At 42.8% G+C, this 18,332-nt stretch overlaps 1 protein-coding gene across 1 annotated transcript; it reads right to left on the bottom strand.

Moving 5' to 3' along the window:
• Positions 1-3,273: 3,273 nt before the first annotated feature.
• On the bottom strand, positions 3,274-17,604 carry ift56 (intraflagellar transport 56). Its single transcript, XM_080521167.1, has 18 exons — positions 17,454-17,604; positions 17,165-17,308; positions 14,647-14,739; positions 14,420-14,534; positions 12,912-12,961; positions 12,653-12,798; positions 10,812-10,983; positions 10,238-10,312; positions 9,507-9,609; positions 8,753-8,808; positions 6,918-6,971; positions 6,759-6,822; positions 6,590-6,678; positions 5,904-5,987; positions 5,747-5,816; positions 4,936-5,042; positions 3,765-3,898; positions 3,274-3,599 (listed from the first exon to the last, which is right to left on the bottom strand). Exons 1-18 carry the CDS (start codon positions 17,454-17,456, stop codon positions 3,485-3,487), a joined length of 1,674 nt encoding a protein of 557 aa, XP_080377293.1. The 5' UTR covers positions 17,457-17,604; the 3' UTR covers positions 3,274-3,484.
• Positions 17,605-18,332: the final 728 nt, after the last annotated feature.

Here is an 18,332-nt window from a genome sequence, read left to right as displayed (position 1 = left end):
GGAGAGGGTCGCTGCGCCTGCGCGCGCGCACGGAGCGGAAGCGCCGGTGCCGCACGGGGGGTCACCGCGGCCAATCACCGCCTGCCCCGACCCGAGACCCGCCTCTGTCACAACAGGCGATAATAACAACACGGACGGCCGCTACTATAATGACCTTTATAAAGTGTGCGGCTGAAGGACGGGCTGCGGGGGGACGCGGAGCCGCACCGGGGGGGCTGCAGCCGCGGCATTGTCTGCTTCCTCTCCATTGCCCCTCGTCCTCCTCTATTCAGCGAGGGGAGAAACGAAAACGCTGAATTGTGCTTTTTTTTTTTTTCCCCCTTCAAACGTCAAATCCTGAGCGGAAGAGGGCGACCCAGTTCACCGGCGGCCCCGCCGGGGCTGATGGCAGGGAGCAGCCCGGGGGGACCACCTGTTGATACCAGCCGCAATTAACGACGTGGATGCGGGTTAATTTCACAGTTTCGCCCTGAAAGGAGGCAGAAAGTGTGTGAGGTTCAACGTGTCGAAGGAACGGAACAAATTAATGAATGGTTTATTTCGGTGACAGTTTTCGCGCAAAAGTTGAGTTTTGTGCATTTAGTTTATAGTGTTTTGAAGTTCACGCACATGTTTTTTTCTTTATTTTTCTTTTGTACAATATCTGTAGCCGAAAGGGGGATAGGCAGAAGACCAGGCTTGTTTTAGCCTAAAACACAAAAAGAGACCACCGGGCTATTTCTCAATTTGTATTTATTTACACTGACAATATATCATGCTGTTATTTTTTACCTTTTTTCAGATTTGTCTACATTCAGTTTGTTTGCTTTCGATCCTTCTTCTTTTGGGTGTAACTGCAGTTTGCATCCATATAGTCGCATTACCGCCACCTGCTGGTGAGATCGAGCTACAGCCCCTGACGGAAGTCTCGTTGCTGATCCCTTCTGTCGGCCAATGGCTTGATTTTAAATCAGTCGGTTGGTTTCAGAAATGGCTCATATGGAAGCTGAAACCCTGCCAAATTATGTTTAATGTACTAATCAGTTTGTTTCATTCAAAAAAATGTTCAGGGTCAAATTTCGTCAGGACAAAAGTTTGTCACCGACACAAAGTCATGTGCAAATTGAACAAATAATTTATTTCATGAACACAAATATTTTACATGACATCAGTAGATGAAGTTTTGGTGCTGTGAGATCCAAATTACATATCTTGTAGACCTCCATGAGCTTGAAGGACTGCATCCAGGCGGTTTGGCAACACATTTTATTGATGAAGTGATCAGGAATAGCAAACAAGGTGGTCTTGCATGTCCCCCAGAGGTCATCAACATTCTTTGGTTTTGTCTTCCATGCTCCGTCTTACGTCCGACCCCAGACGTGCTCCACGATGTTCATGTCAGGTGACTGGGCCAGCCAATCCTGGAGCACCTTGATCTGTTTCACCTTGAAGAACTTAGATGTAGAGATGGAAGAATGCGACGGAGCGCCATCCTGCTGCAGAATGTGACACCTTTTTATGGTTGGGAATTTAAGAGGCAGCTCAGATTTCTTGATATTTCAGACTATTGATGTTTCCCTCCACCCTACAGATCCGTCGCACTCGGGTTTTTCTAACCTTATGCTGGTTCCAGTAGATCTCCTGCGATATTTACGGTGACTGTGGTGCCATCATGAGATTAATCTGGAAAAAAATACACCTTCTGCCACTTTTCCAGCGTCCGTCTAATTTGCAGGCCGTGGGCCTTGGAAAATGCCACACATATTTTTTTTATTTGTCTCTTGTTTAGTCCTGGTTTCTGGACACTGATTTGACCACAGAATCCAAATCAAGACAGGATCGGACAAACTGTCCTGGTTGACGCTGGGATTTCAGGTGACCAGGTCTCGTGAATCCGTGTTTGTCTTTGCAAACACTGATTCAATGGCTTTATCAAGCTGTGAACATCAGAATGCTTTTCAACAGTTTTTGTTTTGCACCAAAACATTATTCCAGAAGTTGTTGGGATCAAAATGAACCATTTCCTGTAGACATTTTTTTATTATAAATATATATGAGGGACACTTCAGGTCAACGTTTGCCAAAACAAGAAGACGTTTGTCAGGGACGGTACATCGTTTCCCACAACTCTCAACGTCCATGACGAACGTTTCACTCTCTCTTACTAGCTTTTTTCTCCCAGATGACCGTTTCCCTTCTGTTTCTTCTTCACATGTCCAGTTCGATCGATTTCTCTCTCGGGGTCTTTGTTTAGTTCGTGTCATCATTTGGAACTTTTTACACAAATGTACAATTTTTTTTAAGACCTTTTGTTGGTCGTCTCGTTGTCAAATTGTGTCTTATCTGAAGTCAACAGACTTTCAGGGCCTAAATAACAAATATCAGTGGCGGTATGTGAAATCACTCACCATTTTGGACGCAGGTCTGCTCATGTTTTGGTTCTACTTGTGTTATGTTCACTCAAGTGTCACAGGAGGTTTGACCTGCCTGAATAAAACAACAGATCAATTTGTCTTTTTGGTCATTTGCTTTCAGTTTGTGTCTTATTGTGTGAATTCATGTCTCCTTGTGGTTGTTTTCATCTGTTTTGGATTTTATTCTTTTTGTCTGTCGTCAGTGTTTTTGTGGTAATTTGGTTTATTTTTGTCACCATGTAATAATGTTCCATTTCTTTGTTTTGACCATTTACTACTGTGAAACATTTTCAATCTTTCCGTGATCATATTGTGTGTCTTTGTCATCACTTCACCTGGTTTTGTGACCAATTTGTTTCTCTGTGGCCATTTTGTATCTTGCGCTCATCTTATATGGCTCCATGTTTGTCTTTGCAATCATTTTAAGTCTCTGTCGTCATTGTCCACATCTGCCTGTTTCCAGTGATCGTCTGTATGGGAAACAAGCATCAGTTGGCCAGTCGTGACTCGAGGAGCTTCAAACAATTGAGCTGCATTGTGGGAACTATTAGACAAGATGTTTATGAAGATGGATACACTAAATAACTTTTTAAATCTAAAACTGGCCTTTTTTTCTCTGACTGTATTCCAAATGCATATACTATTATTAATTATATATGAATATGTAATGCAGGTGAAATACTGTATATGCATGCTATCAATTTAAATGACGTTATATTTAAGATGACAAATCATAAATGAGCAATTTTACTGGCCATATCTGTAATGAGCCTGAACTGAAGTGTCTCACTTCATTTAGCTCAGCTTCTGCAACCGGTTGTGTCCATTCACAACAAAAGTGAAGATTTCTTGAAAGGTCCATTTTTAATATGTGCCCCATGACACTGAAAACTAAATCTCATCCATCCATCCATCCATCCTCACAAAACCAAGTTCACCCGTCTGTAGTATAGCAGATAAATGTTAATCCGCCTTCGTGTGGCATCATTGTCATTTATACAGTTGATTGAAGTGGGGAGTTGCAGATGAATGGTGAAGACTGCTGCGTTATGGAGGACACCTCTGGCGAGAGTTCAGAGAGACGGAAGCCGTCAGGAGAGGAGGACTCTGTTTTCCTTGGCCCACTTCCTCAGAGCACGGATGATGTACTCCACCTGGGGGTTTCCCGAATTCTGCAGGAGCACGAGCACTTCTTTGAGCCTCTCCCTACAGGACACAACCCAAATCGAGTCAGAAAGCAGGACGGGGTCACGGACAAACAAGCGCTTTGAGCCTCTTCTGTTAACAAGCAACACTCCTGAACCTCCAGCGCAGCAGAGGAGGAGAAGATTCAATATCAAACTACTGCGCAGCCGGAAGAGACAAACATACTTGGGCTCCTTATTCGCCAGTATGAGCTGGAAGACGCCGACACAGGCTCCTCGCTTTCCCTCCCAGTAGTTGGAGCCTGGGTCCAGCTTCTCCAACGCCTCAAACGCTTTGGCTGCATAGTAGAACTGACCCATCTGGAACAAGGCAGACACAGGCGGGGAGGGTGACGTGTTAGTTTCTCTGGTCGCAATCAAACCAGGAAGCTGCAGATGTCGTCCAAATGACTGCTGTCTTCCATGTAAAAAGTTCAAACGATTTGAGGGATCATGCGACCATTTGATCACAGCTTGAATAAAACGTGAGGTAAAATGATTTGATCGCTGCCGCCAAAGAATCAGTCTCACGATCACAGTAATTAATGTTCATTAAATCAATGGGGGCTTGTAATTGTTTTCCACGGTCACTGAGTTGAACTGAGGTCATCACATCATCTGAACGGAGCACTCGTGTATTTCACTGCTAAAATAGTGTATTTGTTACACACAGAACGTGGGTATGTGACTCGATGTTACAAATGTCCTCACTGTGGGATAAATGAAATGTTATTGATCGTATCTGGCAGTAGTTTTGAAAAAAAACAACAACTCTAGTTTATCAAGTCCAGTAATATTAGACGATAATACAAAAAGTCAAGTTTATTAGGCTTTGTAAAGTAGGATTTTATGACTTTCCTTTATGTGCAGAGGAGCAGCTGTGACTGGTATTTACTAAATCCAAAACAACAAAACCTTTTCTTTGCATGTACAGACATTTTTTTTGAATTTTTGGTTTTTGCAGTTTGATATAATTGAAACGTTTTTGAAAAAACTAAATCTAAATACCCGACGATACATTAAAACATAAACATTGAATTGATTCAAGAAAATAATTGGCATGTTGATAAATCATTTCAAATCACATTTTAACTCAAACAGTATTTTAACTCATCATGCTTTCAATAATCAATTTAGATTTAGAAACAAGAGCAATGATGAACCCAGCCGAGCTCCATTGTGTTTATTTACACAACTTCCCTTCATATTAGCATAAATCACACGTGACGCACATCAGACCTGCAGAAAGGAAAGCGTCCTACATGATTGAACAGTACATGTATTTATTCCACAGTTTATCAGTTTATGTTGGGTGGTCTGTGCCTCCAACCAGAGGCAGAGCAGGGGATGTGTGTTACCTTGTAGCAGTCGTTGGCGATGAGCTGCAGCAGGCTGAAGGAGTCGGAGGACGTGCCCATCTTCAGATAGAGCTCCCAGGCAAGCTGCCCCTTCTGGTTCATTATGTCTGACAGGAGCAAGATCAGTGTTCAATAAAGCAGCGCTGCTCAGGCAGCCCCGGCTGTTTGAGATTCAAATTTGTAAAATATTAAAGGCCGTGGGCCGGCTTTATTGATGTGGATTAGGCCAAATGTGGAAGAGAGATGTTGGAGCTTGTGAAGTGAAAGTCTATCAGTTTAAAAAAAAAAAAGAATGACCCTAAATTCTTTGCAGGCCCGAGGCGAGAAATCTGGGAGTGTTGTTCACATCTCAGCCTCAGCGAGTTTGCACAAAAGGCCTTTCAGTTCTGTTTTCACGGAGTGAAGATATCCAAGAGTGTTCTTCGTGTGGAAACGACTGCATCCTTTCTTCTTTTCTACATAAACAGGCTCTGCAGGTGTTTGTGCAGCTGGAGCCACGCAGACTGCAGATAAAGCCGAGAGATTACTTTTGCTCTAGTTTTGGGGAGCTGTCACCAGAACGTTGGCTCCGCCCCCTTTTCCCGAACCACCACACTCCTGCTGTTGTGTTCAGGGTGACCCTGAAGATTCTGATCGTCTGTGTACTGTCAAATAACTCCCGTGCTCTGTGCTCCGGATTTTAGCTTGTTATCGTAATGATCCATTAGTTTAAAAAGTAAAGATGGCTGAGCTCTCATCTCTCCTGAATGAACTGTACCGGAGGGGGTGGAGTTGGAAATAGTGTAACTGTGATAAGCAGCAGTATACATACAGCATCGTGCCAGCCAGCTGAGGTAAACATAATCATTCTTGATCTTCTCACTCCGAATGTGCAGAAAATACTACAAACACAAGAAAGCAAATGATTAGCGCCGACGCGGGAGGTGAAAGAGTCTATGGAGAGAAGACGTAGGAGCGTTTTGAAACACCTCTTCTGCTTCTTTGTAGTTTCCAAGCGCCGCCTTGGCCTGAGCGTAGTTGAAGTTGAAGGTGTCGTCGTTGTAGAAGTAACTCTGGAAGAGAAACAGGCAGTCATCCTGAAAGAAGAATAGAGTTCACACAGAGTTGCAGCCCTCCGTTGGAAGCGTGGAGCCGCTTGGTGAACACGACGGACACGCTGCCGCCGCGTCGCCCCGCGTCGCAACGCCGGGCCTCGTTTTATGGAAACAGACGGAAAGGAAATTCTCTCAAATCTAGCAAATGAACATTACAAAGTGAATCAGTCTGTCAAATATGTCTTTGCTTGTTTACTGGAAAAAACTGAGAGCTAATAATAAATTCAGGCTTCTAAATGTTTTGGAGTGGATTAACTCACTTTAATAGTGTTTTTCTTCTTCGTGCACATTTTGAACAATATGTGTAGGTAGTTGGATGCTTATTGACAATATATGTGTTGCATTTCTTGCACAGGATGTTTGTTTTCACATCACGATCACCTCTTTTCCTGCGGCGACTGATCTCGCTTGTGGGTCTCAAAGACGGGGTTTTTTTTAAAAATTATGAAGATTTCTTAAGTAACTGTTGTATTTATTCTCAAGTTATCACAACAACAATGATATGTATTGCCTGCGGGAGTGAAGCACAGTGTGTGCAGCTTGTACTAATGAACACCAACCTTGACCGAGTTGAGATAAATGAGAACGTCTTCAAACTGCCTCAAGAGGAAGAAGCAGGCGGCCATGCACTGTCTGCCCGGGATCGTATCTGCAAGGGACAAAACACCACAAACTCGCACGTCGTCTGCTTTTAACGTCCACTCCCGATAACGTCTCTGCTTGGCCTACCGCATTCGCTGGCCGAGCCTCCGACCAGCTGGAACAACTGCTGAGCTTTCTTCAAGTAATCACTCTAGAAGAGAAAAGAAAAAGAGATAAAAATGCAGGAGCGAACGTTTGTTTCACTCTGTTTGCTTGCAAGTTTTCAAGTTGAGCACCAATACTCACTGATCCGATTTCTTGTCCCAGCGCGGCGTGCACCACTCCTCTCAAGATATACTCCTGTGGAAACACCGCGGATGATCACAGTCGACCATTTGATCATTTGTTTCATCGCAGCTTCAAACTCAAGTCATCAAAAAAAAAAAAAAAATACATAAAAGAGACACAAAACCCAAAACACTCCATGAGTTTCACTTCCTCTCACATCCAGGAGAGATTAAAGAGCTTTTGAAGATTAAAAACAAACTGTCAGGGGGTGAAAAACAAACAAACAAAACTGAGTGAAAAGCAGGACAAAAAGAGCCTGTTAACAGGTTTTATTTAATCAACCATGATTGTGGTTTATTGATTGGACATTTTCTCTTCTGGAAAAGCATTTGCCATATTAAGCTGAACATTAATGTGACAAGTTGCATTTAATGCAGAAAGAAGCCATAAGAATTCTCCACTGAGTCGCGTCACGTGAACATTCAACCCCCAACATACAAACGCCTCGTTTCTTCAACCGAAAACAATGAAACTCTGGGACCTGATTCAATTCAAAACATTTCCTTTGAAAATAAAACAAAATCTTAATCCATCAAATTTCTCCAAAAATAATGTAGCTACTAAAAAGACCAGTTTAACTGAACGGCTGTACGATGTGTGTGACTCGCCTTATGGAACGTCTGGAGGATAACATGGTTTTATGTTTATGTATATGCATAAATATGAAGAGGCAGTAAATAGAAATACCTCACAATATTAATAATCCTCCACACATCTTCATTTACTTTGCACATTTATGACCCAAAACCATTCAGTTTTCTTTTATTTGTAAAACTGTTTAATTTAATTAGTAATTTATTTATTTGATCTTGACAACACACATTAATGAACAATTATATACAAATTGTACACAAATTATAAATGTGGCAGATTATATAAAAACTGTTATTACTGCTATGTTTAGTGCTATTGAGGTTATTGACGTTTCAGTTTTCAACTCACGAGGGTGTAAATCAGACGCCTTCAGTCTTATTAGTTGTACAGAGTGAAAACTGCAGTACAGCCGATAGTGAATGATGAGAGGAGGATTTTCACAGGTTCAGTGAACTTCTACTTTCTCCTTTCAAGTATCTACTTTCTAATCCTCCTCTTTTCTTGTACAACCTGTGTTTTATCGATTCTGCTCCTCAAACAAATCATCTTATGAACCGTTTTCATTTCAAACATCTTTTACAGCAAAATCTAATGAATCCTATTTTTGATGATCAACAGACGACATAATCTCAGTCCTATCATTTGCTCTCTTATTAATCTATTATTCAACGGCCCTAAACTACATCAAATCACTAAATCTGGTTGTGTAAATCATTGGATAAAGGATTTTTCTTCTGCACCGTCATCTCTGAATATTCATGTGGGATCTTTGTGTTTCTCTCTTCACAAGAGCCATAAAGAAGGTTATGTTGTAATTGATGCACTATAAATAAATCTGAATTGATATGCAGATAGACGTCAGTATATTTACTCATAATAACTAATAATTGCTTTCTGATTTTCTTTATTCACAGATCTGATTGGGCCTGAATTCTGCTGTTCGTAAAATATTCGTCCAAACGTGAATTTCTTTTGTCGTGCTCCTGCTGTCTCTCTGTTTGAACGTCATTGGAGTTAAATGATGTCACATAGGAAGTTTTAATAAATAAACATGTGATGAACAGAAGTCCGGATGAATGATGTGTTGAAAATAAAAATCGGCAAATTAAAAAAATTAAAACGCCAGCATCACTCCTCCTTTGATTTCTCATTATATTATATTCATAGAAGTGAAACATTGGGTTAAACGGGGCATTCACCTGCGGTGTGGTCGGCACCAGGTCTTGGATGAGGTTGTACGCTTCCTGGACGTCGTCTGGAGGCGCAAAAATAAGAGAACGTGAATCTCTGAAGGATCCGCTGGCGACTTAAAGACAAGGCCGAATGCTGCGCGACCAAGACGTATCTGATAACGCACATCCATCACAGTGACACATCCGCAATACCAAATTATTTAAACTGAATAACTTCAACATGCTTCAGTGTTTTCAGCGTTAACACTTGTTTTATCCTCACCCTTTTCTCTCTCCTTTTTTTTAAAAGCGTTTCTGTCCAGACAAAACACAGGCTTCTGCGTAAATCTTCCTCTTTGAATTATAACGTGTACATTTCTAATTTTGCTAAATGTATCTTTAAGAGATCGTTTATGTGTTTGATTTACTACATCTTACACCAACTTCACAGTTATTGGAGACTGTTGTTAAAATACCAAATCCAATGGGTTGAAATTTCATGTTCCTTGTGGTTTTTATAGCAAAACGTGTCAAAAAATTTTTTTATCATGCAATAACAGTTATTTTTAACAACATTATGCTGTCTGTCATTTAAAAGTAAAACTACACGGAACAATTTAAACTGAGACGATGCGCGAGGTGAACGTGAGAGGACTATTTAAGAAAAGGGCGACACATCCCAGGCTTTTCCTGAAATAACATCAGGTCTGCAGATATTTGCTCTCTGTAATCCCACATGGTTGTAGGGTTTAGGAGGCGCCGCGCTGCGCCGGGGACACACCTTGTCTCAGATAGTAGATGACCAGGTTGAGTCTGGCTTCAGGAATCACATCGATCAGGGGAGGAAGGACCTGCAGTGCACCTTCACCACCGCGGAACACCACCTGCAGCAGAGGGGGATTCACCTTGTGCAAGGCTGGCACACAGACGCAGACGCAGACGCAGACGCAGACGCAGACGCAGACGCACAGGCACAGGCACAGGCACAGGCACAGGCACAGGCACAGGCACACACACACAGACACAGGCACAGACACAGACACAGACACAGACACAGACACAGGCACAGGCACAGGCACAGGCACACGGACGGACACACACACACACACACACACACACACACACACACACACACACACACACACACACACACACACACAGAAACACACACATAGACACACACATAGACACACAGACACAGACACAGACACACACGGACACGCACACACACACACACACACACACACACACACACACACACACACACACACACACACACACACACACACACACACACACACACACACACGCACAGAAACACAGAAACACACATAGACACACAGACACAGACACAGACACAGACACACACACACACACACACACACACACACACACACACACACACACACACACACACACACACACACACACACACACACACACACACACACACACACACACACACACACACACACACACACACACACACACAGAGCTGTGGGGAGAGCTTACCAGGTTGTGCCTGATAAGCTCCTTAGCGAACTCAAAGGAGCAGGAGGAGATGTCGATGAGGTTCTTCAGCTCGGCCTGAAAAGAAGCAAAGTGCCAACAAACACAAGTCAAACCTGCCGTCTCTTAACTAGGAAATAAAAAGGTCACGCAGATACTGAGTCAGCACGCAGCCACAGCCCGTATAAAACCAAGGTCTTTAGCAGAAACACAGAAGATTCACAGTAACCCCCCCGCCGCCATGGTGACGTAAGGACTGATAGAAATCAGATTGAATTAATATAATGATGATATGATACTATTAAACAGTATCTAAATATTTGGGTTTTTTTTTTCTTTTCTTTTATTGTGCAAACCACAAATGTTGCAGTTTTTAACAGAAAAAAAAAGCATGAATTCACTAGACGAGAATCAAACGTCAGTGTTTTCTATAAAAACAATAGCAGCTTGTTGTCCCGCTGATACATTATGAAACTATTTAAAGATTCTGACATGTACCCGAATTCAAAGAAACGCCATTAAGAACCTATAAAGCCAGCGGAACATGAGTCAGAATTGTCTGACAGACAGGGAATACCTCGGCGTCCTTGCCGTTGTACAGCCTGAAGTGGTTGCAGGCTTTGAGGTTGAGAGCGATGGTGGAGTCGGGGATGCTCTGCAGGTACACGGCCAGCACCTCCTGAGACACGTCGTAGTAATCCAGCTTGTAGTAGCACAGGGCCACGTACACTTTCACAGCCAGATGATCCCTGAGGGGACGGAGTGCGAGACGGAAGCTGTCAGACACGTCACGGCGTTCAAGGCTTTTTGGCGATTCCGAGGTGAAGGTGAGTCCGTGAGATGATCCGTCTCTCTGGGTTTGGGATCTTATCGACTGCTGGCGTGTCCAGGAAAACTTGTGTAAAGTATATATTGAATGTGTCTTGTGAAAATAGTAATGTTATTTATCTCGAGAGCCTCGTTTTGTTTTGGTTTCTCTTGTTTTTTGTGATGTGGTCGGTGTGGATAAGCTTTTGCTTCAACCCTCACCCTTTCAGCTCATTAGGTGATCAACTGAGAGTCATTTCTGTTTTTCTGAAGAATTGCTCAAATAAAATTCAAATATAAATACAAGAGTACATTGTTTTTGTAATGTTTTATCTGAACAATGTAGTTTCATTCCACCAGTGGGTCATAGGAAGATAAAGTCCTCAGTAGCAGGATGCTACAGCATTTACCATCCAAACTATTAAACAGATTTGTTTATGCTGCAGGCAAACATTTTATCCCAAAGAGTCAAATCTAGACAAGACGCACATTTGATTCTTCAGAGACTGCTATAATATGGACAATCTCAGTTTGATCTCTATCAATTGAAATGTTTTTCACCAACTAGCTCAATAACTACTCATTTTGACGGCAAAAACAAAAGAAGTGACAGTACCGTAATTCAGTTACTTCAGGCATAAAATGATGTCCCAGTATGTCCTCATGTGTGGAGGTGGGACACATATCAAGTGAATGTGGACTTTCTTTTTTCCAATCACGTCTTGAATCCACTATTGACTATCCAGGCCTGAATAAACCCATGAAATCTCTTGGATAAGGAGCGAAAACTCTCTCAATATACAACATTTGATGAAATCAGATACAGATGCAAGAACTCTCACTTCCAACTCTCATGCAAACTCCAATCAAAGTGACAACTTTTGTTGTCACTTTGATTGGAGTTTGCATATTTTCCCTGAGTACATTTTGTTTTTTTAAATCAAGTATTCAAGCTTATTAGAGATTCAAAATTGCTTGTGGCTGCGAGTATGAGAGAGATTTAAACCACAGCATCAAGTCTCCAGGAGGTTTTTCAGCCTTCTACTCAACCTTATGTAAATCTCATTTAAATGTTTTGGTCAGGCCATTTAGGAATCAGGCCTCTGATACGTCACTGTGATGGACGAGTCTGAAGTGGCTGTGCTGGTGGGGGGAGGGGGGGGGGGGGGGGGGGGGGGGGGGGGTCATCCTGACGCCCAAGCAACCAGCCATACCGCCACTTGCCATGGCAGAGGGGGTTTTGAGCTCAAGGAGTTTCCCCGTCATTAGTTTTGTGTCATTTGTGCTTTTGTGTCTGGGTTGGTTGAACCCAGTGAACACATCTGTTCCCTCGTGGCTCATGACATCTGGATGATCTTGATGGTGCAGAAGGTCTGAATCGTGTGAAACTCGACCAGCAGGACGATGAAGCTCATTTCTCTGTGGGTTTAAAGTGTTGGAACCTGGCCTTGGTCCTGCACCTTGGTGGTTTAAAAAGGGTCTCAAGACAGCGAGATACGTTTTACCACTTGCTTATAGCAAAGCGAGTAAAGATAGCCTTATGCAATGTGCAGCGCTGGACCCTGAAGGTCTCACGCTGGAGTACGAGCAGAGTCACCCTGAGGCTCAGACCTGTTCTGCAGCAGCAGCCGTTTGTAGATGTCGATGGCCTCCTGGTAGTGCGAGCGCATGTAGTGGATGGACGCCAGGCTGAGCTGGTCCTCCGTCACGTCCTCCAGGTTCTGGTGGAAACCCATCAGCTTCTTCTCGTCGTGGAACTGAGACGGCGGCAGGGAGACGGGACAGCGAAAAGCAACACGTGAGCCAAAAATCAAAGTAGGACGGTGGTCAGGAGGAGGAGGAGAAATGACCCATTCATTCACGGTCAAACCTTGTGAGCCAAGTGGAACAGCAGCCGGTTTTGCAGGGGGGAGTCCGGCGCTACGGCAAAGAAGAGACGCTAATGTCAGACAGCCAGTCGCACTGGAAAGACGGACACAAGTCAACTGCAAATAATTGGAGCTCACAGCAGTGACTTCCAGGTTCTGCTCAAGCTCCAGCTGCAGATCAGCTTCCAGCTGTTCATTCCTCTATTTTTGCCAAAATTCTGAAATGTACACTATTTTTCAGTTTTGAGTAATAATAATTTTCTTTGTACTATTTCAACCAACCGTACATCATATGTTATCTGCTGAATCGACTTCTACCCAGTGTTTCTTGGCTCTTTGTCGATAAAGTTTCACATATATTGTTGCTCACTTCTCTTCATATAAGCTGAATATCTATATTCATAGACTCAATTGAAATGGATTATTCTCCCTTCTTTTTCCCACTCGCCTCCGCATATTCACTGAGCTGAGGGCACAGATGGAGGTAAAGTGTTATTACCGGGGTCTCAGCTCAGTATTTGAAGCTTGATGTTGTAAGAAAGGTAAGAAAGGCATCGCTACGACCTGGAGCTCGCAGAACCAGAGCTGGAAGTGTTGACTGGGCGACGATAACCACTAGGAGATTCAGATAAGCTGATTGGACACGGAGCCCTGAGCCAGCGTCACAAAATACAGTTTGCAAAACAACATTTGTTGACCAAGTGGTGAGAACTTTTATTAGAGCCCAGAATGTCAACTGGAAGAGCACTGTCAGAGAAAGATCCACCTCTGTTGATTAAAAATAAAATATAAAAAATAATACAAGATATGGCTGATCAACAAAAAACAAAAACAAAACAAAAAATTATATATATATATATGTATAAATAATAATAAGAAAAATAAAAATAAATAAATGTATAGATATGCATTATTTTTTTTCAATAGCACTTTACCTGTATCACACCACCGAGTAATCACTTCCATATTTACACTTCATGGTGGATTTTTAGGAATAATTATTTCATCATCCTTGTCTTTGTTTTATCGTATCGTTTTTATATGTTACTCTCTGGTTTTATGAGGGACGACGGATGTAAATTAGATTTGTGCTAAATCCGTCGTATTTACAGTGGCCTCATGAAGCGATGGCCTGTTCATCAATATGTACTGCCCCGTCTAAATAAACTAATAAATGAAATTAGATTAAATGAATTAGGGGGGTTGGATCTGGGACGTCAAAGACGGCCCTGATGTGTGCACTCTGTTTTTGTTTTTTTTTATTTGAATGTTGATGTTGTTGAACGTTGTTCTGGCCAGAAACAATTTATGAAGCCCATAACTATAAATCTCATAATTGTATCAGGAAATATTGATAATTAGTCCCATTTGATTTAGCGTTTCTAAACATATAATGCTCAGAAGAACGGCCAGGCTTGTTTCCCTCGAAAACACAACATTGCAGAAGAAGGGAGGTCCAGTGGTTAGCGATGGATTCACATTGTGGTCAAACTCCCAGTGGAGCGCTGACCTTTAGACGCCGCCTCTTCAGCCTCTTTATAGAGGCCCAGGAAAAACAGAGCGCAGGCCAGATAGACCCACACCTCAGCAGGACAGTCCTCCTTCATGGTCAGAGACTTGTACTCCTGGCAGGACCAGAGGGACAAACGTTTACCCAAAGAAGAACTTGCAATCCGCCAGCTGAATGAAGCGCCCGGCAGGGCTCCGGTGCAGTTCTGTCTACGCTGCAGGAGTTACCTCCATCGCTCTCTTGTAGTCGCCCAGGTGGAAGGCGCAGTAGCCGATCCAGAGGTCTGCGTGCTCCTCTTTCTCTCCAATAGATCTCTGAAACTGGAGGAGACACAGTGAGCACGCCTCAGAAACACTGTGCCGTCTGTTGCATAGGGAAAAAGGGGGAGTGGTTCGATTTCTGAAACATGACTCCAGGTCCATGGCGCAGGATCAATCTGTGGGAGTTCAAATGGATTTGTGAAAGTGCAGCAGTTCGTTATTCGATGGCGAGGCTGAGTCGGAGCAAAGGTTTCATCTCGGGTGACCGATTACAATTTATTCTGTCCATTTGGCAAATTACTTCTGCTTGTGGTAATCAAAGAGGCATTACACAACAAGAACAACCCAGCGTCTCCCTCTCCCCAACACAGGACCACATTGTGACGCTCCAGTCAGACGTCTTATTGTGTAACAGCGAGTGACTGAGGGGGATCTCAAACGGCTCATCTTAAATTACAACACCTCACATTTATGACTCGCAGCTCAGTTAACAGTTATGTTCATCAAGCTTAATTTAATTTAAATGGCTTCTTGAACAAGATTCTGAGCCTGCCTGTCATCAGTGGAGGAGTCGTTTTACCAAATACAATTCTGAAACAATTATATTATGACGCAGGGTTCAGCTGAATGTCTTCAATCAAACACAGAGGCCAGAATACAGGGCGAAGAGACTCCAGGAGTCTCTCATTCCTGCTGCTGTTAGTCTTTAAAAACAATACAATGCAAGTGTTCTTGTCTTTTTTTTATTTCTCAAGTCGTTATTTATGTTGCTGTCGATGCTGCTGCATGTAAAACAGTTTGCCATTTGACCCTAACAAAGATTTCCATGAGTTAGGATGATATTAAAGATTGGATTTGTCTCAAAATCAATGATGTTCTCTTAAAAAGATGCCAAGCGCTGTTTCTAAAAACATACACAAAGATATATGTCTCTTTTCCTTTTGATTTAATTTCAATGTGAAATGCCCTGATTAATGTTTGTGATTGTTAACCTTGTATTGGTTTATTTAGTCCAATCAACTTTTCCTTTTTTTAAAAGGGGTCATACCATCCAGCTTTTCAACACATGGTCACTTTCACATGGTCTCATTGGTACTAAAACATTTTATTCAAAGTTCATTGCTCCAAATCCAGCTTTTCCTTGATTCTCCTCCATTAGACTATTGGATCCTAGGAGCTGCATTCAGAATCTGCTGTGTCTGTGTGAGCTGGACTGGCTCCACCCACACATGCCCATCTTGGGAAGAGGAGGAAGTTCTTCCTCTCGTGGCGCCATGTGCCAGAGCAGAGCTGCCTGATTGTGGGAGGAGTCAAAGGGGCATACCTTGATTGTGATTGGCTGAACCCCCTGATGACCCCTATATTCACCTTATTCCGGAAGTTTGCGTGGGCGGCGCCATGCGCGTAATCACACTTCCGGTTTGGCTCCACGCTACTTGATTTGCGATACCAGTCTGTTTAATTGTTTCCAAATTAAAGCTAATTTAAAGCTATCAGAGATGGCCGGCATTAATAGCGCAGTGTGTGGTCGTCATAATAGCTGGAGAAAAAGGAACCTAACTCTGTCGCAGCATTGTTTTGAACATCAGAAGAAGAGGTCTGAGTGTTGTGGTCCTTTGTTTACCTTTATTTCTGTTCCTGCAGCAAGACGCGGCTTAAGAATCGCTAGACCGGCTGGAAGCTAACTAGTTAGCAACATTAGCCTGTCGTCTTGTAAACACTGCCAACTCCGCGCTGCGGCACTATAATGACAGCATTTAGCACTGGACACACTCTGATTTAGACTGTAGTCTGTAATAAAGTCAGCTCTATATGGAATATTGTGTTTCCACACTGAAGAATCCTCCAGATTGTTGCTCTTTGCTCTCCCCAGTGAAGAGGAGCTCCGTACTGAGCACACAGAAGGCAAACGGGCTCTATAAACACCTCAAAGTCGTTTTCAAACTATCAACAGAAGCAATGCGTCGTTTACTCGTTGGTGTACATGATCATAGCACATTTGGCGCAAAATAACCTCCCTTATATGATATTTTAGATGCAAGTCTTCCCAGTAGTTCTCTGTTGAAACGAATGCGATTTCGCTGGAACCGGAAGTGCGTTTCAAACCGAAGTGTGGGACAGAAGTAAAAGTGGGCGGGGCGGAATAAGATCAATAGGGTTTGATTTCTGATTGGCTGGTTGGAGCAACACACTTTTTAAAACCTGGAACAAGCCAGGGAGAGAGAGGACACACTTTCTTCACTTTTGGGGTGTCGGTCCAGGTATAGAGACGATTAGTACTGCTGGAAAACCTCTAGAAAGTGAATTTTGCATCATATGAGCCCTTTTTAAAACCCAGAGATATTCATGACCCTATCTTGGGCCACTTTGTAGCATTTGGGGAGGGATCGTTGAAATTAAATCAAATTATAACCCCTGTATGGAGTTTGCATGTTCTCCCTGCGTGTACATCTCCATGTATGTGTATTGGGTGGCGTTTCCATACCTCCAACAGCGTCAAGGCCCCCAGGTAGTCCCTCTGCTGCAGGTATTCCTCCAGACTGGGAACCTTGGTCCTGCTTTTCTTCTTCTTCTCCCCGATGCTGGTCGGTGTCTCTCCTCCCACGGCGGGCTTCATCCGGGAGAGGATCTGCCCACAAAAACCCCCGGAAACAAGTGACAAAGTGGGATTTTTCTCAACTTCGTCTGTAACTTAAAAGGTTCGCTCAAGTTTTCATGTATTCAAAAGGAGGTTCTGAACGAGGCTCCACAGGTTTAAACACACGCTATCTTACCATTTCCAGGCGGTGTTTGGGGACAGACGACTGAGCTGAGGTTTGTTTATCACCAGGTATCGTTCACAGCTCGTCTCGACCCGCACTAACGTCAGCCGTCTGCTTCAACGATCATCGCCAGGCTTCATTTGTCGCTGAAAACAGGCGGACATCGGTGCCAACGTAAATGTAATCCTATCTTGGCGCACATACCCGCGACAAAAACTACAGAAATCCAGTGTTTTCTCTTCTCATGTCTGATACCCTGGTAGTTTTAGCTCGATGGTCACTTTGCCGGTTTAACATCAACCTACATCCGGTTTCTCGTTGTCTGGATTTCAATGTAAAATCATCAATCGCACTATGAGCCGGTTTAAGCATCGGGGACGGGAGTGTTAATAAAAAAACATTCTATACTATTTATTTTATTTGGTTAAAAATATAAAATCTATGCTGATGGTAAAATAAAAAGCTGAGATGTCATTAGCATTTTGCAACACGACCGTGCAATGGCAATTATTGTGAAGCGACCTGGCATTATACCGGAAGTAGATTGGCTCCGCTAATTTACCTTCGTGGGGGAGCTTTGTTCGTTGTTGCTTAGCAACCGAGTGGAGCGTCATGGCTGCAGCGCAACAATGGCAAAGTTCGTTTCGGTGTCTCACTATGGTACATCAAATATTTATTTAATTGTATTAACAGAAATGCTTTTTCATTTTCAGATCAAAACTGTACTTTTGGCTCATAATATAATTAATAATCAATCGTCCAAACTGCATTTACATTTTCTTTTTGAAGACTGCTTATTCTATGACATATTTAAAATGAAAAAGAAAATGACCTTGAAGAATCGAAAAAAAAAGATCAATATTCAATTAGACTTGGCAATTCCAAGCTGCG

Source organism: Blennius ocellaris, assembly GCF_963422515.1.
Source record: "Blennius ocellaris genome assembly, chromosome: 3".
NCBI lineage: Eukaryota > Metazoa > Chordata > Actinopteri > Blenniiformes > Blenniidae > Blennius > Blennius ocellaris.
This window is presented reverse-complemented; position numbering and strand designations above follow the sequence as displayed.

What these genes read in the sequence shown, in the direction of transcription:
- ift56 (XM_080521167.1), bottom strand. An exon ending in GGGCCTTGACGCTGTTGGAG is followed by an intron (nt 14,740 to 17,164) that starts GTATGGAAACGC and finishes TGTCTCCTCCAG; the next exon opens with TTTCAGAGATCTATTGGAGA. An exon ending in CAGCTGGCTGGCACGATGCT is followed by an intron (nt 5,043 to 5,746) that starts GTATGTATACTG and finishes TGCTCCTGTCAG; the next exon opens with ACATAATGAACCAGAAGGGG.